Below are 21,781 nucleotides of genomic sequence, written 5' to 3'. Positions count from 1 at the left end.
CCTCGCCGCCCGCTGCCCTCCCCACCGCGGGGCTCTCCCGGTGCCGCCGGTACCGGCGCCGCCGCTGCGCTGCGTGAGGCGCTGGGAGCGGGCGGCCCCCCCCCCCGCGGCTGCCGCAGGTGGTGCGGTCCGGGCTGAGGGGGGCGCGGGGCGGGCTGAGGCGAGGGGGGGGGGGGGGGCGGTGGCCCCAGTCCCGGCCCCTCCCGGGTCCCGCCCGGGCCCCTCCCGGCGGCGGGGCTCGGCCCCGGCTGTCCCGGGGATGGTCCCGGCGGGGGGGGGGCAGCGCCGGGAGCCTCCACCGCCGCCTGCCGGTGCCCGGAGGAGGGCGCCCGGTGCCCGCCGCGGCGCGGCCAAAGGTCGCGGTGCCGGCGCCAGGTGCGGGGCCGGGCGCTCCCTCAGAGGCATGGCCCGGAGGGAGCGGGAGCAGCCCGGGGGCTCGGCGGAGCGGCGGGGGGCGGCGGCGGCGGCGGGGACCCCCCGGGGCTTCGTGCGCCCGGAGCCGCCCGGCGGGGCCGTGGCCCGGGTGTCCCACCTGTGGCCGGGCGCGGCGGGGAGCAGGGAGCGGCCGCAGGCCCCGCAGGCCCCGCAGGCGGCAGAGCCCGGCGGGAGCTGGGGCAGGGCGGCCGCGGGCCCCGGCAGCACCCGGAGGAAGGAGCTGAAGGGAATCCTGCAGAGCAGCACGAAGCGCAGCGCCCCGGCGCAGAACCAGGAGCAGGAGGCTCCGGAGCACAGCCCCGAGGTGCTGTCCCTGGCCTTGGACCCTCTGGAGCACGAGTGGCTGCTGACGGTGGCCCAAGGCGACGCGGAGAACATCGTCAGGCTGCTGGACCTGGAGCCCAGCCTGCTGACCAGGAAAGACTTCGTGACGGGCTTCACCGCTCTGCACTGGCTCGCCAAGCACGGCCACCACGAGAGCTTCATCGAGGTGGTCGCCCACGCCCAGAAGAAGGGCTATCCCGTCAATGTCAACATCCCCGCCGCCAGTGGTGGGCTCACCCCCTTGCACCTGGCCGCCCTGCAGGGCCACGAGCTGCTCATCAAGCTGCTGGTGGGAGCTTACGGGGCAGACACCAGCTGCAGGGACCACAGCGGGCGCAAGGCCTGGCAGTACCTGAGGGTGGATGCTCCCAGGGAGCTGAAGGAGCTGGCGGGGGCCTTGGAGGAGGACTTGGCCCAGCTGCACATTTGCAACACCAACAACAACTGTAAGTCATCCGGAGAGGCCATGGCAGGGAGGGACTGCGTGGATTTCGGGGCTGGGGGGAAAACCCAGCAACCCCGCAGCCTGTCGACCCTCTGGGGCTTTGTCAAACAGGCGTTCACCTTCTTCCATGAGCGCTGAAGTGCCTCAGGCCCTTGTCGCCTGGAAACCTGCGCTGAATAGCGGCTGGACAAGCCTGCGGTGAGCTGAGAACTTGGCACAGGGTTGGTGCACTGAGTCCCAGCCAAGCCAGGATTAAGCCCCTGCATGGGGGCACCGTGGCTCTCCTGGGGCTGTGCCATCTGAGTGGGTGTGGGAGGCCATCAGGCACCTCCAAAATGCATCCTGCCCTGCTTTGGAGGATCCAGGAGCGCCCTTGCTGTGGTGTGCTCCCCCGTACCAGGCTGCAAGGGGGGCTTGGGATGCTGCAGCCCTCCTGTCACAGGCACCGGGGGCTGCACATGCCCCTGGGGGGTCCAGGAGGGGACGTGGTGTCCTGTGCTGCGGGCTCGGGGGAGGAAATTCATGCTGCCCTTCCTAGGTCACTGGCAGACTCTTTCTGTGACCTTGGCTGGGTCATGCAACGAGTCGGGGACTGGATTTTCCCATCTGTAAAATGAAGCCGTTGCTCTGCCTTGGCTCCCAGCGATGCTGTGAGGTTGGACTCGTCATTGTTTCTTGGGTGCCCGGACTGAGACACTGGCAGAATGTAATTAAACATTTCACAACCGTACTCTGAATTGTCACAGACCTGGTGCTGGGCAGACAGTGGAAAAGCAACCTGTGCTTCAAAAACAACCCCTCCCCCCCTTTTCTTTTTCACGCTTCCCTGCTGGCAGGGAGGGCAGGTACGGAAAAGCAGACAGTGCTGAGCTGTAAACACTCGTTAGCTCCCTGTGACATCCAAGATCTCTGCCACCTGTGTTTCCTTTGGGTTGCTGTTTGTTTACAGAAGATAAAGCTGGTTCTCAGTAAAGGAAAAGCTGGAGTTGCCAGTTTCTCAGGGCTCAGAGCTGTATGAAGTCCACAATATATTATCTCTGTTTCTACCTCTACAGCAGCACAGCACTGAGTGCCCCCCTAACTGCATGAAAAGGGCCAAGGCTCTGCTCGCTTGGTAGCATTTTGTTCGCCACACGCAGCTCTACCCAGCTCGTTTCGACTTGTTTTGCACATTCTCGGAAGGCCAAGGCTGCTTCAAACCATCTTCAGAAAAACAACTGCCTCTTCCTCTTTTTCAGCAGCCAGAGGTGATTTCTGCCCCCTTAAATAGCAGCCTGATTTGAGAAGCGATTCTCAAACTGCAGCTAGGGAGTTTCTGTTCCTTTTCCCAGAGCAGCAGCCCTCACGGAGAGGGGAGGGGAGCTGAGGGCTCTTTCTGGCACCTTCCTGAGGCTCTGCAGAGGTGCACACGGGAATTGAGCCCATCCCTGGCCTTGCTGCACAGGTGAACCAACACCTTGATGCAGAAAGATGTGCAGATAACCTCCCTCAGGGGAACTTCAGCCTGTGGGTCCCACACACCCTGAGCTAACCCCATTTATCTTCAGACTGTGCTCTGAAATGCTGCTTGGACACAGGAATGATCCAGTCAGCAGTGGATGGTACACGAAGAATGGCCTCCAGGTGACTCAGTGGTGCTCCAGTGCCTGGATGTACAGATAGAAGTGTCCAGACGGATTGTTAATCAGTGAGGTCAGCAGCTGAGACATACCAGACATACTGGGAGTGGATTTAATACCTGATCTGCACAGGTTTTGTGATGCTTTAACTAACAGATTAAAGAGCATGGTGACACAGCTCCTTTTGTACCTTCTCTGGCCACATCCACGCCAGGGGAAGGCAGGCTGGCTTCTAACACCTTGTTAAATCTGCACAAACTCTGACAAGCACCAAAGCCAAAGTACCTGTAATCTTTAGGTCTGGTAACCGAAGTGCTGTTGATAAGACAGGTGGGTGCATTTTTTGATCTGTTAGTCCTCTGCCATCATCCCTTCACACCAGCGTGCTGCTAGGGAGAGCACGGCATCGCCTTACATCCTCCTCTGAGTAAGTCCCAAAGTAAACACTGGAATTAGTGAGAATAACCTTGAAGGAGCCGTTTCCTTGGCACTGCTAACGGCAGCTTAGTCATGCTCCACCAGGAAACCTGGACTTGAATTCTCCATTCACAAGTAAAATTTAACTGTCAAATGCTACTGCTCAATCTATATGATTTCTAGTATTTGTCTCCCTTTGAGAGCCAACCAAAACCCCCCTAAAGGCAGCTTTTTTTCCCTTGTCTTTGGTCATTGGTTTGAAGCCCTGTTCCGGTCCAAGGTTAGCATGAAATCCCTGATCCGCCCCCCAGAAGTCTCATAGGGAAGGAAAGGGCAGGGAGCTGCTACAAGAGAAATTATCTCAAAGGTATTTGTGTTGGTTAAGGTTCTCCAGAAGCTTCAGTTTAACCAAATTTTAATCTGTGCTGAATTTTCCTCATATTACCCCTTAATGCCCCATTTGAAATGCAGTTTCAGTCAAATGGGGAAGGACACCACGAGGGGTTGTTTTCCCAAGCAGCTCTGGCCGATAAAAGTAGCACGGCAGTGACAGAAAGGGGGGAGGGGGGCAGTAATAAACATTTTGATCTATTGCTTAGGAAAGCTTTCCCACAAATGCCATGTAGAAAAATGTCTCTTTCCGTTCTCAGGTCCATAAAAATTACTTTTCCCCTCATCAGCCAGGTCTTAATGGACACAAAGAGAAACTCTGAGGGCAGTTCTGTCTGGCCGTGCAGGCACAGCAACGCAGCTAGCAGGCCTCCAGGGTCAAGCTTCGATCCTCATCACTGCTGCCTCTTCTAAACATGTGCTTGTGTTTAGAGAAGAGCACAGAGATGACTTTTTAACAAACATGGGGGTAAACGTGTTTTTTACCACGATAGAAGTAGATGGGCATCTGCTGCAACAACTTTGAAGCATTTTGAAACATCTCTGGCAACGCTCTTTGCTGCTTTCCTGTTGCAGTGACTTACCGCTTCCCCCTGATGATAAAGTAGAAACTAGACGTTATCTAGACTATTATCAGACAGGAAAAGAAGCTAAGAGATACCCCGAAGCATCCTGAAGCTGTTAAAAATCCCAGCCTTGCCTTCCTGTGCTCAGAGAAACACCACTTAAGAGGGAGAGACTGACACGAGATCCGAGCAACGCACATTTAGTACGCGTCTTCGCGCGCCTGGCATATGCTGCAACCCAGCCTTATTTACCTTCGACATGAAAGCACAGGTGCGGCAGGCAGACTTCCTCAGGAAGCTGCCACCTTGGACCTGAGGCACTGCGGCAGGCTGAACCCAAACAGCACCGGAGCACTTCGCAGCGCTCAGCCTCAGGAGGGGCTTTGCTGCAGCCACACCTGAGAGCAGTAAATGCAGCCACTGGGGAGCCAACTGCTCAGTTTATTCCTTTCCTCTCTTTTCTTTTCTAAATAGCTGGTAACTCGCCCTCTGAGCACACCTTGCTGTCATTCTGCTGAGAATTTTTTAATTCAGCCGTCCCGGTGGCTGGCATCAAGACCAACCTGATCCAGCCATAACAGAGCTCCAAACAAAACCGAGCAGCAGATTGTTACCTACTGTCACCTGAACGAGCAGCAGGGCCTAGCTGTGCTATACTGTGGTCTACCCCCAGGTGCTGAAAACGGTTACGTGGGAGGTATCGGGGAAGTGGCAGCTGTGAAGAGGCAGCCGCTGTGGACACCCATGTCATCGTGGTGGTAACTGGAGACCCTCACGCAGGAAGCCATCTTACCCAGAGAAACCTTCCCAACGCACTTTGTTTTGCAGCTCCATCAAATGAAACCGGTGGAGATACGCAGACACATCTTCAGCACACTCTGGCAACGCTGCTTTTCTTAGTGACGTTTCCTAGAACTAACCCAAAATGTGACCCAGTTTTCTCTGGTGTTAACCGACCAGACACTGATACCTCAGCTACTGCAGCCATTCAAGCTGTGGATCACAGTCTGCCTTTTTCAAACCCGCAGATGTCCTCTGTCTCCAAAGGACTGTTGTTTTTTCCCTACCATTTGTCTAATAAAAGATTTTCTTCAAACTAACAGTTTTAAAATCAGTTTTGATGTTTACCCCTTTTCTTCAAAAATTGGTACGCGTTGCTAAGAGCTACACAGTAAGTGAAAAGAAGACCCAATCTATCTGGAAAGAGCTGATGGTTCCTCCCACTAGGTACGATTATGTTCCTAGTAACGTTGCCTTTATTCTCTGTGTTGCTATCCCACCACATACATATGAAATCAGTTCAGCCAGGTCATTCAGGTCCATGTTTATTAACAAGCTCATACACTGTCAACACTTAGGATGCCTGAAAGAAAGAACACTAATAGAACACGGTCTTCATGTTTCAGATGGCAACCACCTCAAGATTATTCCCATTCCAATCACTAACCCAAACCAGTTCATACAAAAACAACTGGGCAGTCCAACACTACAGAAGGAATGACTGAGGGGATGGCCAGCAGTGTGTGGGGGTGGATCAATCTGACGCAGAAAGACAAGTGTTATTAGAGTTCCCAGGAGACAGTCTCTCTTACAAGCCCAGTTTGGTCCTTCTCCAGTGTCTCCTTTTGGAGTTGTACCTAAGACAAAAGCAGTGGAAGTTAGCAAAATGCACACTTGAGGATCCAGGTGGACCGAAAACACCTTCAATTAGTTCAGCAGTAAAGGACAGAAATCTTTTTTACATGCTACAGTCACAAGCTGCCAATAAAAATCAACTTCGTACTGGTTTTAAATCAAATTTCCATCAGTTTATTTTCTTCATTCACTAATTACGATGCTACTGCAACAGAATCTAAACCCTGAGAAAGGGTTTCTGAGAGAGAAACATGTCTAGAGAGAGATGCATTAGAACGGGCACATCAATATTCTGCCTTGTCTTTTGGAGACAAAACGTTTATTGATTGTCCAATGATAATGAATGCTACCTTGTTAATGCAAATTCATAGTCCAAAACAGAAATCATTATTTTTGTCCAAACCATGGAAGAGTAGTATATGGAAAACACCCTCACCCCGGAAGTGTTCAAGGCCAGGCTGGATGGGGCTTGGGCGACATGGTCTGGTGGGAGGTGGCCCTGCCCATGGCAGTGGGGTGGAACTGGGGGACTTTAAGGTCCCTTCCAACCCAAACCACTCTGTGATTCCATGATTCTTCCAAGAAGGCTTGTATATTAATTTATGTACCACAAGAGATGTACATGTTAAGGATGAACGGTTTCACCAATGTGTAGGTAAAACCAAAGACAACATTAACAGAGTTACTCTCAGCAGGGAAATGGCAGTACTCCCACAGAATGAAGCACTGCAATTGCAGCCTGCTTTAGCACACAGTTTGGAATAAAACTGACGACTGAGGTATAGAAGACAAGACAAAAATTAATGGCTTTGCCCCATAATACAGTATTTCAAAGCACTGCAATTCAGCCAAAACAGAAACCCTTTTTAAGTCGGTATCTGGAAAACAAAGTTTGGACACACAACTTTGATCTTTCCCAGAAAGAAATGAGTTAACAAAAGCGAAAGGACAGAACCTGGGTGTGCTGCCTCACTGCCTGTGGCAGCCACTGCTACTATCACTCTCCTCACTACTTAGAAAAAATAAATAAATAAATCTGGGAGAAAGAATCCTATTCCCTCTAAGAAGTCTAGACAGGGAAGCATACAAGCTACAGAGCTGGCTGCACGTGACTAGACAGTACTTGTAAGCCAAAGGGCTTGGATAGGTACCACCTTTCGTACACCTCACATTTATCTAGTATTCTGCAGCATTCTCTTATCACGCTTCCTTAAATTCAGTGGAACTCCTTCAAACGAATTCCACAGCAGTGAGTCAAGGATCTTAAACTGTCAGTTTTATAATCCCTAAACCCAACTAGACCTTTGCTTCCCTACACACCATATCCATCCCAGAACACCTGCTTTGTGCAAGGTACTGTTTCTTGAGGATGCAGAAGGACAGACGGCTGGGAGAGAGGGAAAAGGTGATGAGGAGCATCAGGAGCAGAGTGGCTGCCAAAGCAAAAACTCTGGAATAAATCATCCATGTGTTCAGCTCACACTTTTATGTCTTCATAACATCTGTAGCTACTGACAGAGAACTGAAATAACTGCTACAGGATGACAAGACATAGGAGCCCCACACAGCCTCAAGAAAACACAGTGGGACAACAGAACTCGGTGATCTGCCCCTAAAATACTTGTACAGTAATCACATGAAATTGCACTTTTGCACATACGAACGCTGTGACACGCTCAACGCCATCCCACATGGCACAGGCCGCCTGCTTTAGGGCCCGTGCAGCTCCCTGGAGCACAGGGGCCGGCCTCGTTACCTGATCTTATTGCCTGTTTTCATGCGGATCCACTGCGGGATGGGCCGGTTTTGCTTCTGCTTCTTCGCGAGGAAGCGCTTGATCTTGAACGTCTTGTGGGACGACTGCAAGAGAGCGGCCATTAGTGCTGCGGGAGGGGGCCGGGAGGGGCTGAGGGGACACGAGGGGATGTGAGGGGCCATGAGGGGGCTGTGAAGGGCCATGAGGGCTCCGAGGAGCCGTGAGGGGCTGTGAGGTGCCGTGCCGGGCCGTAAGGCGCTATGAGGGCGCCGTGAGGGAGCCGCCATTTCGCGGGCGGTGAGGGAAGGCCCGATGCGGCGCCCCCCGCCCCGCCGTGTCCCCGCCGCCCCCGGGGGAGCCCCGTCCCGTCCCGGGGCGGCGGATGGCGGCGGATAGCTGCCGGGGGTCTCACCATGGCGCTGCTGTGCCTGGCGTCCCGGCGATGGCGGCGGCGGAAGGGGCGGCCCGAGCGGGAGGAGGCGCTGACGATGGCGGCGACAAGATGGGCGCGGGCCCGGCCCGGCGCCTCCTGGCGGCCCGGCGGAGCTGAGAGAGGGACGGCGGCGGCAAGAGTTTGTGCGAGTTTATTGGGTTCGGTACAAAAAAATCGCTATGGCTAAAATTCGCGAGCTTAAAAGGAGCTGCTACTGGTGAAGTTCTCTTTCTCGGCTGTAAGACAATACTTTGAATTAGAGGGGAAGGGGAGCGGGCACCAAGAGGGCAGGAGTGCGGGAGTGTTTCAGGCTCCAGACAAGGGAGAACGCTTGAAAAGAACCCGACGTACAACTACAGGTGATTAAAAATAAGCATTTCAGTGTAGGTAGACTTTACATGAGAATTTGTCAACAAGTATCCAATACTAAGCCAGCTTATTCATACACTCCAACTCAAGTGGTTCTCTGGATAAATTAATTAATTCAGAGGCCTCAGGAAGGTCTCTCCCTTCCTAAGGTCTTTATGCAATTCCAGATGTTCTCTTTTCACGAGCAGAGGGCTCTACTTCACTGGTACCTCAGCCACCACCGCCTGCATACCTGTCTCAGTGCTAGAGCAATACAATTTAGCTAACACAGTCTCAGGTAGGAGCACCACACGACACAGTAACACCCACATTAACTCCGTGCCACTTAAAGCTTGCTCTGCTTTAAGTGCATCAAACACTGGCTCTGATTGCTTTACAGTAAAGCTCTGGCATTAGATCCAGGTGTCATCTCCTCCTGACTGCATGACTCATTTAATATCAAACTTAAGGCCACAAAGTCTTTCTACTTTGCAAAGATTCTCTTCTCTGTTGTAGTTAGATGCTGGGAAAATAAACTCAAATAACTGAAAATACAAATGAGAACACATTTCAAATTCCGAATCTACAACTGAGGTTCTTTAGCCAGAAACATCCAACAGCGCAACACCCCCTCTTCTTCCTTTGTTCCTTCTTCGCTTCGAAGGCACTTCTGGATTGCGTAGTACATGCTCTTTGGCTGCACAGACAGTCAGAACACATAAGGCCTGCATGCTAGTCACTCCTCTTCCTTCATGTTACTGGTCTCACTCTCTTGTTTCTTATCCGCTCCCTGATCTGTCGGCTTGGCAGCACTGTCTTCGTACTGACACAATCTGCTTCGGCTTCGGGCTCCTGGCTGGTACAGCTGCATTGCTGGACGATCCTGAAATAAATCAAAGCTATTTAGACCCTTTCATAGCCTCAGTGCTCTCATGGTTATTATGGCATCAGCAAGATTAAAAATGGCTTAATTTCAAACTTTTCAAGATGTTCTAAGCTATTATTCCACCAAAGTGGCAATGCAACTTCAATTGTCTTGAATCAAGGCCGTTCCTGTTCAAGCCACAAAGAACACTGCTCATGGTTGAAATTATGTGTTATTTACTTTTGACAGACGAGTTCCCCCTCTCTTAGAATACAGACCAACTTTAAAGTTCCTCCAAAACTTTTGAGTTTCATTTGTATCCAATAATGTCTCAAGTGACACAGAACTTATGTACTAATGCTGCAAAAGCAGACTCCCAGATCAAACAAAACTGAACTCAAGACATTATACCCTGAGTTTATACTATCATGAGTTTATTCTGTCATTCTGCATGTAGCAGAATTGTCCCTGTTTTGGAGGAAACTGTTGTCACTCTCATGTTGAGATGTTTTTTCAGGCATGCATAGCATCAGCAAAGATACACAAATAGAATTACTGATGCTCTACTGACACCTTAAGGATCAAGCCTGCTGGCAAAAATCATCAAATAAAGTGAAATCAGTGCATTTATAATTTAGCCTACTACCTTGGCTTAATTCCTATACAGTGACAGGAACAAAAAAAAAATCACAAAATTTAGTAAACGTGTGGAAACTTTCTAGCAGGGGCAAACTTTGTTATATTAACATGGAAAAGTTTCACAGAAACCACATGGTTCTTTCCTTAAGTGTATTTATCCTAAAATACATACTGGCCCCTATGAATTAGCACATGAATTTAAAGAAACCCAGCACCTTGTTTCTGATACGATCCCTCTTAATTGTATCCTCTTTTTTATCGTCTTTGGTTACTTTCTCAGATTTGTCCATGCCGCTGGTAAAGTCTGTAAGATCACTTTTCTTTCCCTTTTCTCTGAGCAAGTCTCTTTCCTTTTTCACCTCTTCCTCTTTTCTTCTAAAAACCTTCTCTTTCTCAAAGCGCTCTTTCTGCCTCCGACGCTCTTCTTCCTGGCGTCTCAGTTTCTCCCTCTGTGCTCTCTCATATTCTCTGTCTCTTTCAAAATCTCTATCTCGGTCCCTGTAGTCCTTTACACACTCATCTTCTGATCTGTATGAAAACAAAACTGAAAATGAAGCTCAAAAGATTCATCAAACAGAGCTGGGAGATCAATGTAATACTGGTGTAAATTTGCAATATGAAGACGAGAGATTGGTAGGTTCTAGGGAGCTTTTGGGAAACTGTCCTAACCCGAGTCATGCACGGTAACCAGAGATGGCACTGAGTGCTAGCATTTCTTAGCCTTCTGCTCACATAGCTGGCTGAGTTTCCTCTGGCTTTGGAAAGCACCTCAATTTCTCTGCCTCACACGGCAGCACTGAACCTTGAGCAGATCATGGAGCTGTTGAGAATTAGACTTTCCACTCTGAACTTTTACAAGACTTAAAAGGGACTAGTAACTGGAGTATGCCTCTCCTCTTGCCACGGTTATAATTCTCATTGCAAGGATTGTGCCCGCGGCCTGTTGTAGGTCCTCTACACCTGGGCTTCTCTTGCAGAGCTCCTAGAGAAAGTTGCAAAAATATTCAAATTTGTCCACTAGTGAAGAAATACCGGGTAATTCACACAGCTTCTTGTAATCATGGGGATGTGCACAGCCACAGAGAACACATCCCAGGCCTTCTATCAGGAAAATGATTTGAAAAGAATTTCAAAACACGGTCATGGCAGAGCAGCCTGACCTTCAGTATGATCAGGAAACAAGTTATATATACATATAGATATTTATAGCAAGTACTAGAATACTTTTTTGCCTTCTCTTCTTTTGTCTCCCCATCAGATCGTTTGGCAGATGCACTACTCGCATTTTTTTCCTCCCTCAGAGTCTCTTTTTCCAGTTTCTTGGATTTTTCCTTTTTCTCCAAGTCTTTTTCATCTTTTTCAGGCTTCTTAAGTAGCTACAAAGAAAACAGAAGTCTCAACTAAAAAGCTCACTCTAACACATACTGTTTGGCACAACACCGAAATTGCATCAAAGGAACCACAGTCCGGTAGGAAATATACATTAACATTACTGCAAATCGCAGTACTTCTAAAAGCTGGAGTGTATGAGTAAGCGTAATCCACACAGCAGGCTAGGGTTTTTCTCCTAAAACACGCCATGTTAAGAAGCTTAAGAATAGTCTCTATTCCATAGTAAATTCACGAGTCTGTTCACCACAGCATGTACAACAGTCACATGACAAAAGCTTTAAATAGTACTATGAAGCATTACAGCATGTTAACTTTTACAATGCCTAATACTGAGTGTTACAAAAAAAGTGGTCATTTGCTAACACCAAACCCATGTGTTTCTTCACACAATACTCAAAGCACATTTTGAAAGACTGATATACAAATAATAGGGGAAAGGGAATGTAACAGTTTATAATAAAGAACTGTTCTAGACCTTAATCTTTGGTTCTTCTTTTGATCTGTCTCTTTCTTTTTCTGGACATCTGTCTACTTTCTTCAGTTTTTCTGCTTCTTTTCTCTTCCTTCTCTCCTCCTCTTTCCATTTTCTTCTTTCTTCTTCTCTTTGTCTTTTTCTTTCCAGTTCTCTCCTCCTCCTCTCCTCTCTTTTCTCCTCCCTCAGTCTCTGTGTTTGTAAAAAAAAAAAAAAAAAAAAAAAAAAAAAAAAAAGAAAAGAAAAGAGAGAAACAGTGCATTTTTATTATAGAAAACATTCCTTTAAGGCCAACAGGATATCTTGCTACAAAGCGATGGAGTAAGAAAAACATGTTGTTGTCTCTATCGCACTGTTGTGAACCTGAATTTTTGCAGCAGTTTTGTTGTGGTTTTGTTTTTTAAAAACTGTACAAGTCAAGACTTATGAAAGGAAATAAACATTATTTATGTTTATATAAATACTTAGCCTTTATCATTCTGATTTTAGCTAAATCTGACTGATCAGTGATTTTCTCCATTGCTAAAAGTTAAAATGATACGTGCCAGGAGAAAGATCATCTACAAGGACCTCAGCCACAACTGCATTAAAACGGAATCTGGTTTTGCAACGCCACAGAAACATCTAGCACACTGCTAGCTGTGACCAGAATGTGCATAAAGCGCCACCATTAATACAAAGGCCAGCACTCTAATAGCATGAACCATATATTAACAAGGAATTTGGGCTGAAAGCTTTTTCTTTAAAAGGAAGAGCAGAAACATACCAATTTATACCTTGCAAAATACGTATTATACATATTCATACTCTAAAGGAGCAAATTAATGCATCTGCAGGCAACAAGAAGATTCTGGAGAGAAGTCTTACCTGTTTATTTTTCAAGAAGTTCAATAAGGGAGTAGTCTTTTTAGCTAGAGAATATATGAAAGCAAATGTAAACGATGTTTTATCCAATACTGCAATACCTATAGCAAAACTCTACATGCTATGAAGAAGCTTTATGGAATATGCAATCTCTCTCACACAACACAGCAGTGCAATAATTCCAATGCTATCCTAAAACAATGACAATAGTTACAATTCAATGAATTTAGATGTTAGTCTGTAAACCAGCATACCTATCTATAAAGGGATATTTAGTCTGCATTATGATTTTCTCAGCTTCCCTCACTTTGAAAAAACATACCTGTAAACATGCTGACATGCTTAAGAAAAAGATTCTTCTTCTTCTGGTCCATTTTACTCAACCAGAATAGAACTTCTCGTGTGCCTGCATGGAACATCACTGCATCTCCCTGAAATGCAGCCACTTCACAGACTTATCTGACTAACTAACATCTGACTAGCAGTTTAAAACAGGAAGATTATCTTATAAAATTCAAATAAAGGTGTGAATTTAGATCATAGGAGCAAAAGAAAGCACACTGAATAATATTAGCCTAAAGGTTTAACAATACCAAGTAAACAAACGTACAAAAGAATACAGACTCTTCAAGGTTGAGAAATCACAGCTTCAAATTACACCACGTATGTTTCTTTGTGCTCTAGGAAAATGTAACTACAGTACATAGATTTCCATACCTATTAGCTCTTTGTTTCTTGCCTCTATTTCCTCCAACAAGGTTTCAGGAGTGGAGGTTAACTTTTCATCATCTGCACTGTAACTTTCCAAAAACTTCTTGTACTCTGGATCTATGGGGAAGGGGAGAGAAGGGAAAAAAAAAAAAAAAAAAAGCACTGTAGCATGAGAAAGAATCCGCTTGTTCACTGCTGGAAGTTTGGAATAGGTTTGTACAAATTGTGTTGTTTATATGGTGCCTTTCCATGAACTGTCAATCCTCAAATAAGCTGCTGTATTAAGTTTGTCTGGGACAATCACATTTAACCAATTAGCAGCTGACAAAGCAGAAGTAATAAGCTCCACATATAATTAAGCATTCTTTCAACACGCTATGGTGTTATATTCTGGAAAAGTTATATTCCAGCTACTGGTAGGACTTCAGTCTGTACATGCAAAACAAATTAGCTAGCTGTTATACCATCTTCAATAGTCCCAGTTTTGGCATCCTTTTTCTTGCTCTTCTTTTTTGCTGCTTTTTGGAAAGGTGCAAACTCTACTATGGCAGCATATTCCTGACCTGTTAAGAGGAGAGGAAAAAATACATTAAAATAGATATGGAACAGATTTGAAATAGAACACAGTGTACGTGGCTAAAACAGGAAGATGAGCCTCACCGGGAATATGCAATACTAGAAGAGACTACTGCAATGACATTAAAAAAAAAAAAAAGTCTTGCATTTTAAAAGCTGCTTAGCCAAAGTAATTTTAGGGACAGCAAAATTCATGAAACATACCCTCCTGCAATGTTAACATACTAACAAATTCACAGACCCACAACAACAAAGAAGCACAAGACTTAAGATTGCCCACAGCTGTCAGTTCAGCCACCCCAGGTACACTGTACCATACAGCATCCTCATCCCACAGACCATGCATTCACTGTGCAAGCAGAAGAGAACATTTTAAGTTAAGGCAACTGAGGCAAACCTCAACTGTTGGCAGCATGCAATAGAATGCAACAACCACACGTTACAGGCTGGCTTTAAGGTTTCATCTTGCAACGTAAATGCTGAATAAATCTAATATTGTTGTTTGATATGGCAAAGGCAGCGAGTAAGCTGTTAAACTGCAAAGTAACATCTTTTAAAAAAACAAAAACAAAACACAACACACACAGGCACTACGAGAACCTGGTCATGCAACCCTTCTAAATAAGGCAGGCTCTCAAGAATAGACCTTTGTGTCACATAAAACACCTGGATGGATGAAAGTTAAAATGCATGTACTAGAAACAAAGATCAATATGAAACTTTTCGCCTACTGAAACCCAGACAACTGCTCCTGACAAACCTTGCACTAAATATGCGATTTTCAAGGTCTACTGGCAACAGACTAACAAGTTTTAATGCTACCCACCGTAAGCTGTTCTAAGCTACAAAACTGAAACTGAGTTGTGCTGAATATCTAACGGGTATTTAGAAAAGAGATAGGTAGTGACTAAATACCTGGGTGTTTACCCAATTAATTAAACTAAGTTTTTGTTTCTGACAAGATTAATGTTGCCAGAGAGCAGTCTCTTCCACAACTGCAGGGAACAAGCCGTTCCTTGTACTGAACCAAAATGGCTCACTCAGTTCTGAAGTGCCAAAGATATTAATTTGAATGAAAACGCAACCAAAAATAGGTCATATTGCTAGAAACATACAGAACAGTAGAGGCGAGGCACAGAGGGTGACAGCACTAGCCTCAGCTTCCTTTTCTTTGGAGAGGAACAACACCCACCACTGGCACTCCGCAGGCTTCGTACTCAGGCATGACGATGCACGACACAAGTATTAACATCGCCAACAACAAATGATTTTGATACCGTACTACCCTGAACCACATTTAACTAGATTTAGCACACTCACATATATAATTAACCTAGACTAATTTCTGCAAAGAATAGAATATTTGACCTGGGTGGTGTGTTGTTTTTTTTTTGATGTAGGGCATCGTGTTCACTTAAGGCACTGAAAACAAGCATCCAAGAAACCAGAGGTGGTGTGCTGGGAAGCTCACACCCGCCCCTCGAGCCCAGCCAACACACACAAACTGCTCACACGAGGCTGGAGGAGAACACACGGCCGCGGGCTGCCCACTTGCCTTTGTGATCAACGAAGACGTAGCCGTCGAAGCGGTCCCTGAAGAGCACGATATCCTCCTGGTTTTTGAAGTTGATGTAGGCTCTCGAGAACATGTGAGGATACAGGCTGCGGGGAGAGACGAGGCGCAAGGCTGAGCGGCCGGCGGGGGCTGGTGGGGGCCCACCCGCGGCGGGGGAGAGCTCCTACCTGGAGTCGTTGGCGAAGAACTCGAAGTAGTCGTGCTCGGGCAGGGGCTGCAGGTGCTCCTCCAGCTGCTCCTTGGTGAGGCTGGGCGGCAGCCGCCGGATCACCACCTGCGGGGCCGTTAGGGCCGTTAGCGGGCTCGTTAGTAGCGGGCTCGTTATTAGGGCGGCCGTTGGGCTCCCCCCCACCCCCGGAGGCGCCCCCAGCCCCGTCAGGCCCCGTCACGGCCGGGCCGGCGCAGGCCGCACCTTGCTCAGCGCCTCCTTCTTGTCCTTGGGCCGCTCCAGCCGCTCCAGCTCGGCGCCGCCGGCCCTGCCCTCCGAGCCGGCCCCGGCCCCGGCCCCGACGGCGGGCCCGGGCCCCCCGCGGCGCTCCTTGGGCCTGGCGTTCTCCTTGTCCTCCTTCATGCCGGGCCCGGGGCAGCGCCGCGCAACCCCAGCGCCCCCCTCGGCCGCGCGGCTGCGCCTCGCCCGGGCCCGCCGGTCCCCGGCCCTCCCCGCCCCCGCCCGGGCCTACAGCTCCCGGCGGGCACCGCTCGGCCGGCGGAAGCGGCGCGGCCGCGAGGGGCAGGCCGGGAGCGGCCGCCTGAGGGGCAGGGAGCGGAGCGGCGGCGGGGATGTGGTACGAGATCCTGCCCGGCATGGCCATCATGGCCGCCTGCCTCAGCGTCCCCGGCCTCGCCACCGTCTTCGTGCAGCGCTGGTCCAGCGGCGGCAAGGTCAGCGCGGCCGGGACCCCCCCGGTTCCCCTTTAGCCCCCCCCGGGCCCTGTGAGGCCCGCCCTGACCCCCCGCCCCTGTGCCCCGCAGGAGAAGAGGGTGGCCCGCTACCCCTACCAGTGGGCGCTGATGCAGAGGGACAAGCGGCTGTCGGGGGGCAGCAAGCACTACGAGGCCAAGGCAGGTGCCGGGGGGCCCGGCCTGCTCCGTCACGGCTCGGGGCAGCCAAGGGCGCCCCCGAGGGCAGCGCGTTTGTCCACAAAGTTTGGGGACGGGCGCGGTACCGAGGCGGCTGTCACTTGGTGGATTTGTTTTCTAGGGTTTGGAGAACATACACTGAGGTGGCGGCGCTTCGGAGGATCTGCACGGCTGTGCGTTGTGGTCCGAGTCCCTAATAAAGATCCAAGTCTATTTAATCCTTCTGTGTGTGTTGTCTGGGGGCTTTGGAGAGAATCGGTTCCTCTGCAAACAAAAAAAAATTGTCTGCTGCCTTCTGGCAGATGTCAGAGTGAAAGGCAGACCCCGTGTCACTGCATTAATGCCGAATCGCTTCTTTCTTTGCGAGGCACAGAATTCTTTTGCATTCACACAGCATAAATGACAGCAAGGTCAGGCCAGTTTTCATCTGACTTTCTCCAGTGGTTAGCTGGGATTTGCCTGAGCATCTATATCGCAATTTGTGTCACTGAGCAAGGGCAGGCACATCTGGCACCTCTGGGGACACCAGCCAGGCTCTAAGAGGAGGCAGTTAATTGAGCTTTCCAGCTGCTGGTGTTTTCTAGAAGTCCTCAGCCTCAGTTTGGGCCCCTGCATGACACGCTTGACAAAGTCTTGTCTGTTGGAAGGACTGAGGAGAGCTTGGGAATCAGTGAAACACAAGCTCAAAACACCTACCACCAAGTGAAGAAGTCCCAAACTACACCAACAACTGAAGAAGCAGAGCAGGGCTGCTTTAAGCAGGGTTTGCTATGATCCTTTCACATACCAGGGCCTTGAAGTTACAGCGAGACGTGTCCTGCCTGTGTGAACGAGGAGGCAGAGGAGCCAGAAAGAGCAGCCCGTCCCCATGGAGCTTTCAGGGCTCAGCAGAGGCTTTTTCCGTTTCACACCACATCTTGTGCTGTGGTTACCCCAACAGAGCACACCCCGAGCAGCAGCTGGAAGCTTCCTTTGTTGGACGAGATGCTATAAATGTTTTTTACTTGCTCACACTGCACACACAGAAGTCCCCAATGGTCTGTGTCCTGAGCCTCACCTCTCCAGCAGTTCCAGGGCAAGACCCCATCAGCTGCTGAGCCATTTTCCAGCTTACCAACAAGCTTTCCCATGGAGGCTTCTGCATTTCTTGGCACAACTCCTGGGCCTCTGGGCCCTTTTTGCCAATCTGTTTCAAAGCAGCCTCTCGTGTTGCAGTTCTTCCCAATTTTCTTAATGAAGTGACGAAATCAAGTAAGGAAAAGTCCAGTAAGAAATGCAGAACATGCAAATGAGCCAAGGGAAGTGCCTGTCAGACCACAAGGACCAGCATCTCCACTTTGCCCCTTTATTCCTCTAACATTCCCCTGCTGTCCTGGCAGAGCAGCTGCTGGGGATTTATCCCCCTGCGTTTTGCTAAAATGCCTCTGACTTACAGTCAGAGTCAGTGGTCCAGCACCCTTTGAGGAGCCCCGTGGCCCAAGCACCTTGCAGCCCTAGCCTGAGTTTTGCAGAGCACAGCACTGGAGGCAGGTGCAATTCCCAAATCGCTGAGACCAACAGACTCAACAAAGCCAGACGAGTCTGTGTGTTTCCCTGCTGGCACCACCTTCCTGCCTGGGAGCCTGTCCTGCTGGAGAGGAATTTCCACAGCCCGTACTTCTGGTGGGATGCCAAGAGTCCGGATCAGATCACCATGACCAGATCGCCGTGACAACACCACAAACACTCCTGGAGGCGGTAAGGCAAGACCACAAGGGCTGTAAGGGTGCAGCTCCAGGAAGGCCCCGTGGGGCTTGCTGGCTCCCACAGGTAGGAAGGGACAGGCAAAGCGACGCTGCCAGTGCTGCAGAGTTCCCCAACATCACCTCAGCCACCCCTGTAACCGCCCTTCCAGGCTTCCACAAGCCCAGGAAGAGCATTTTTGAAGCAACAACAGTAGCCTCCACAGCTTAAAGCTGCACAAATTAGGTCTGAGCAGAGGTGAGTGCAAGAAACAAGGGATCACATGGGGAGGTGGGCCTGCTGCTGTTTCAATATCCCTGTCCAGACCAGCCTGAGTTTGTCCAACGGATCCTGTAGCTCTGAAGGCCAACCCCGTCTCGGGGCACTTCTCTTTTTACATTTCTCTTTCTAAAGGTGGAGACAATGGACAAGGAAAAGGAAGATGCTGCCCTTGATGAAACAGTAGATATGATCATCACAAATGTGATACGTGGTGCAACAGAACAATTCATAGCCCTGCAGAAAAAAGAGAAAGGTAGTGTGCTTGCTCTATTTGCAATGTCTTAGAACATTTCAGAGCTTTTCCAGAAGAAATTCTCAGCATTCTGTCTGTTTTAGAAGCTGAATATGTTGCCAAAAATATTCAGTGGACCACCTGCAAGGACTTCACAGTGGAGAGAGGACGGCAGCAGATTGAAGAATACATTTCCGTGAGTGAATATTCCATCCACTCGTGACTCAAGAGGTTATGGCATCTTACACAGGCACAGGAATAGTGTGAAAAATGAAATAAGAGCATTTCAGTTTCTTTTTCACACCTCCCTTAAGTCATCTCTCCCAGACCAAGGGAATCTTAGCACCATGTGTTTGTTCAGCAGACATGGGAGTTTCATGAAAGCTGGCTTCACTGGTCTGAATTTCTCTGTGAGGAAGAACTGACATACAGCAAGATGTACCACTACAGAGTTCTCTGGAGCATCCCAACACGCAGAAAACCCATCCCGCAAGCAACAGCAAGCGTCTATTTCATTATAGAGATCTCCAAAATCAAACCTGATGTAAGTATTCAGAAATGGTACACAGCAATCCTTTCAGGTAAAGCAGTAAAACTCCAGTTTCACTTACCTTGAATGAGAAAAAGCTGTAAACAGTTCTAGCCTCTAGCAATTGACACTGAGTTAAAGTCCATAACTACACTCCAAAGGGAGCAATTTTATCCTCAAGATCATATTTCGTATTTTTGCCTCCATTACCAAGCACACATTACATTCTAGAAATGACTTCAGTCTACTAATTCACAAGGCAAAGTATTCAACACATTTTCTCCTTTTTACCTCCTGCTTTAAGCTTCTACTTCACTTGCTACTGAAATTCTTATTTAATCACATTGTCCACACATCCGCAATTCAATCTTCACCCATACAATGGTATTTTGTGACTCAAGATAAAAAAAATTGAATAAAATTGCATGGAGTAGGTTTTTTTTTTCCCCTTCAGAACCTATGCTTAGTCATTCTGTACCTTAGCTTTCCTGTTTAGTGGCAATGGGTCCCTACCAGCAATCCAGATCACAGCCACTGGTCACAGATCTTATCCTAGCACAAATTTACAATTGTAATTTTTGAGTCATTCCCTTCACAAGAGAATACTCAGAGGCTTTAAACCAAAATTAAAAGCTATTCTAATCCGTATCAGAAATGTTGCACAAATACACAGTTATTTTTGAAGAAGTAGCTCTCACCTAATTAAAATGACTGATTTTTTTCGGCCCTGAAGCTCAGAATGCAAACTCTGCCCTGTATCTCCTCTCTTGCAGACCTTTCCGGTGGAGGTATTCTTCTTCCTGGAGTCCAGCAGGCTGATTTTCAGGTATGCTTTGTTACTTTTCCATCACTGACACGACTGGGGAGGTTCTAGCAAGCTGTCCCACGCCAAAACAAAGAGGGAGCTTGATGTAAATAATTTCACAGTAATATCACAGAGTAGAGGAAGCTGTTGAAGTCTTGTTAAGCCAAGTGACACTGCCAATCATTAGCTTCGCTCTAACACAAATAGCTACCTGATGATTATCTCCGTCTACATAATCAATTTGTAATAGATGTATGCAGGTCTCCAGGCATGCCCTGTGAATAAAGACCAGCTTTCTTACTATTTACCATTTTTACTCCCTCCTCCAGGCCAGAACACTGTCGATTTAGAGAAAAGTGGCTTAAGGATATCATTATAAATAAACTAAGCCTCAAGCAACGCCTCGCATTCAAATGAATAGCTCCAGTTCACAGACATCGACGCTCTGTTGGTATTTGTGGAGGATAAACACACACAACAAAGAAAAAATGGTGCTTCCTTATTAGCTTGTGGATTACCTTGTGGATGTGTAAGGAGCATTAAACTTGTGCAGAATCACGGCCTGACCTGGCTGCTGGTTTTAAGTCATAGTCCCCTGCAGGTATAGGTGGGTGCAACGGGAGAGGACCAGGTCCCAGGGTGTAAACGGGAAGAGGCAGCTGGGCTAGAAATGCTGTTTGCAAATGCCAGGCCTGCAAGACTCTGGGGCAAACATTATAGGACTTATTTTTGTTGTACAAATGTACAAGACATCTCTGCTGCCAAAACTACAACACAAAGTGAGGGAGGGGGGGAAGCCCTCTAGAAAACACTCTGTTTTTAAACACATTTGAGAAAAAATAAGCCTAAGGAAGTTACTTTTGGAAATACACAGTTGAATCAAAGGTAGCCACCATAGAATTACTTGGAGTAAGCTTCCGAGTACAGAGCTTAGAGAGTCATGTCAGACTGCTGAAACAGACGGAAGTAAAATAACACAGGAATTAAAATAAGGCTTTAATCTAGAACACTTCTGTAGACCAAAAAAAAAAAAAAAGTAAATTGAAAGATACATCCTCGTTATCACCTGTGTACATCCAGGTTCCAATCGCCGCACCCCACCGCTCCGATACCTATGTATAACATAGCAGAAAAAGAAGCAAGCGACGTAGCAGTTCACCACGGGCTTTGGGAGATTCAAGATCAGACCCTGTTATTATTGTTACTGTTATTTTATACCCCAATTACAATCTGCTTGCTTTAAAGTAACTGAAGCCAGTCTGTATTAAATTACAAATTTACATCTATATACAGGAGTACTCTAAACCACAAAACAAACAACTGTTCTGAGAAAAACAAAATAAATCCAAGACTTATGAAAAATACATAAACAGGAATTTAGGAATTCCTTCATTTGTGCTACTCTCACTAGTAGCTTGCTTGTGATGGTCGATCTACTCTCATTAGTGAAAATAAATGCAAAATAGCATTTAGCAGCAGCACATACCAAAGCCCTCCCGTGGAATCTCCCTGCTTGTCCAAGTGAGGACAGAACATTGCCACCTCTAACCTTCACTGCCTGTTCCTGTCTCGCAGCCTTTTGATTTACAGGGATTCCTTGCAGACGGTGAACAAATCCTCCAGCAACATCTGATAATAGTAATTCTATTTCCTTGGTACAAGTAATCC

At 48.1% G+C, this 21,781-nt stretch overlaps 4 protein-coding genes across 4 annotated transcripts; 2 read left to right on the top strand and 2 right to left on the bottom strand.

Annotated features, from left to right (window-relative positions):
* Positions 1-259: 259 nt before the first annotated feature.
* Positions 260-4,774, top strand: SOWAHD (sosondowah ankyrin repeat domain family member D; the record flags this gene model as incomplete). The annotated part of the gene is made up of 3 exons (XM_084294256.1): positions 260-1,205; positions 2,041-2,097; positions 4,731-4,774. 3 exons carry the CDS (start codon positions 260-262, stop codon positions 4,772-4,774), a joined length of 1,047 nt encoding a protein of 348 aa, XP_084150382.1.
* A 734-nt stretch (positions 4,775-5,508) lies between these two features.
* On the bottom strand, positions 5,509-8,148 carry RPL39 (ribosomal protein L39). Its single transcript, XM_084294326.1, has 3 exons — positions 8,000-8,148; positions 7,588-7,691; positions 5,509-5,833 (listed from the first exon to the last, which is right to left on the bottom strand). Exons 1-3 carry the CDS (start codon positions 8,000-8,002, stop codon positions 5,785-5,787), a joined length of 156 nt encoding a protein of 51 aa, XP_084150452.1. The 5' UTR covers positions 8,003-8,148; the 3' UTR covers positions 5,509-5,784.
* A 7-nt stretch (positions 8,149-8,155) lies between these two features.
* UPF3B (UPF3B regulator of nonsense mediated mRNA decay) lies at positions 8,156-16,137 on the bottom strand. The gene is made up of 10 exons (XM_084294324.1): positions 15,876-16,137; positions 15,631-15,737; positions 15,443-15,549; positions 13,776-13,874; positions 13,318-13,428; positions 12,604-12,647; positions 11,740-11,928; positions 11,097-11,248; positions 10,088-10,400; positions 8,156-9,251 (listed from the first exon to the last, which is right to left on the bottom strand). Exons 1-10 carry the CDS (start codon positions 16,032-16,034, stop codon positions 9,105-9,107), a joined length of 1,428 nt encoding a protein of 475 aa, XP_084150450.1. The 5' UTR covers positions 16,035-16,137; the 3' UTR covers positions 8,156-9,104.
* A 30-nt stretch (positions 16,138-16,167) lies between these two features.
* NDUFA1 (NADH:ubiquinone oxidoreductase subunit A1) lies at positions 16,168-16,761 on the top strand. The gene is made up of 3 exons (XM_084294325.1): positions 16,168-16,345; positions 16,436-16,525; positions 16,665-16,761. The coding sequence occupies exons 1-3, from the start codon at positions 16,244-16,246 to the stop codon at positions 16,683-16,685; spliced, it is 213 nt and encodes a 70-aa protein (XP_084150451.1). The 5' UTR covers positions 16,168-16,243; the 3' UTR covers positions 16,686-16,761.
* Positions 16,762-21,781: the final 5,020 nt, after the last annotated feature.

Source organism: Netta rufina (genome assembly GCF_964035555.1).
Source record: "Netta rufina genome assembly, chromosome: 12".
Classification (NCBI taxonomy): domain Eukaryota; kingdom Metazoa; phylum Chordata; class Aves; order Anseriformes; family Anatidae; genus Netta; species Netta rufina.
The sequence above is the reverse complement of the archived record's forward strand: the minus strand, read 5'-3'. Positions and strand labels throughout refer to the sequence as shown.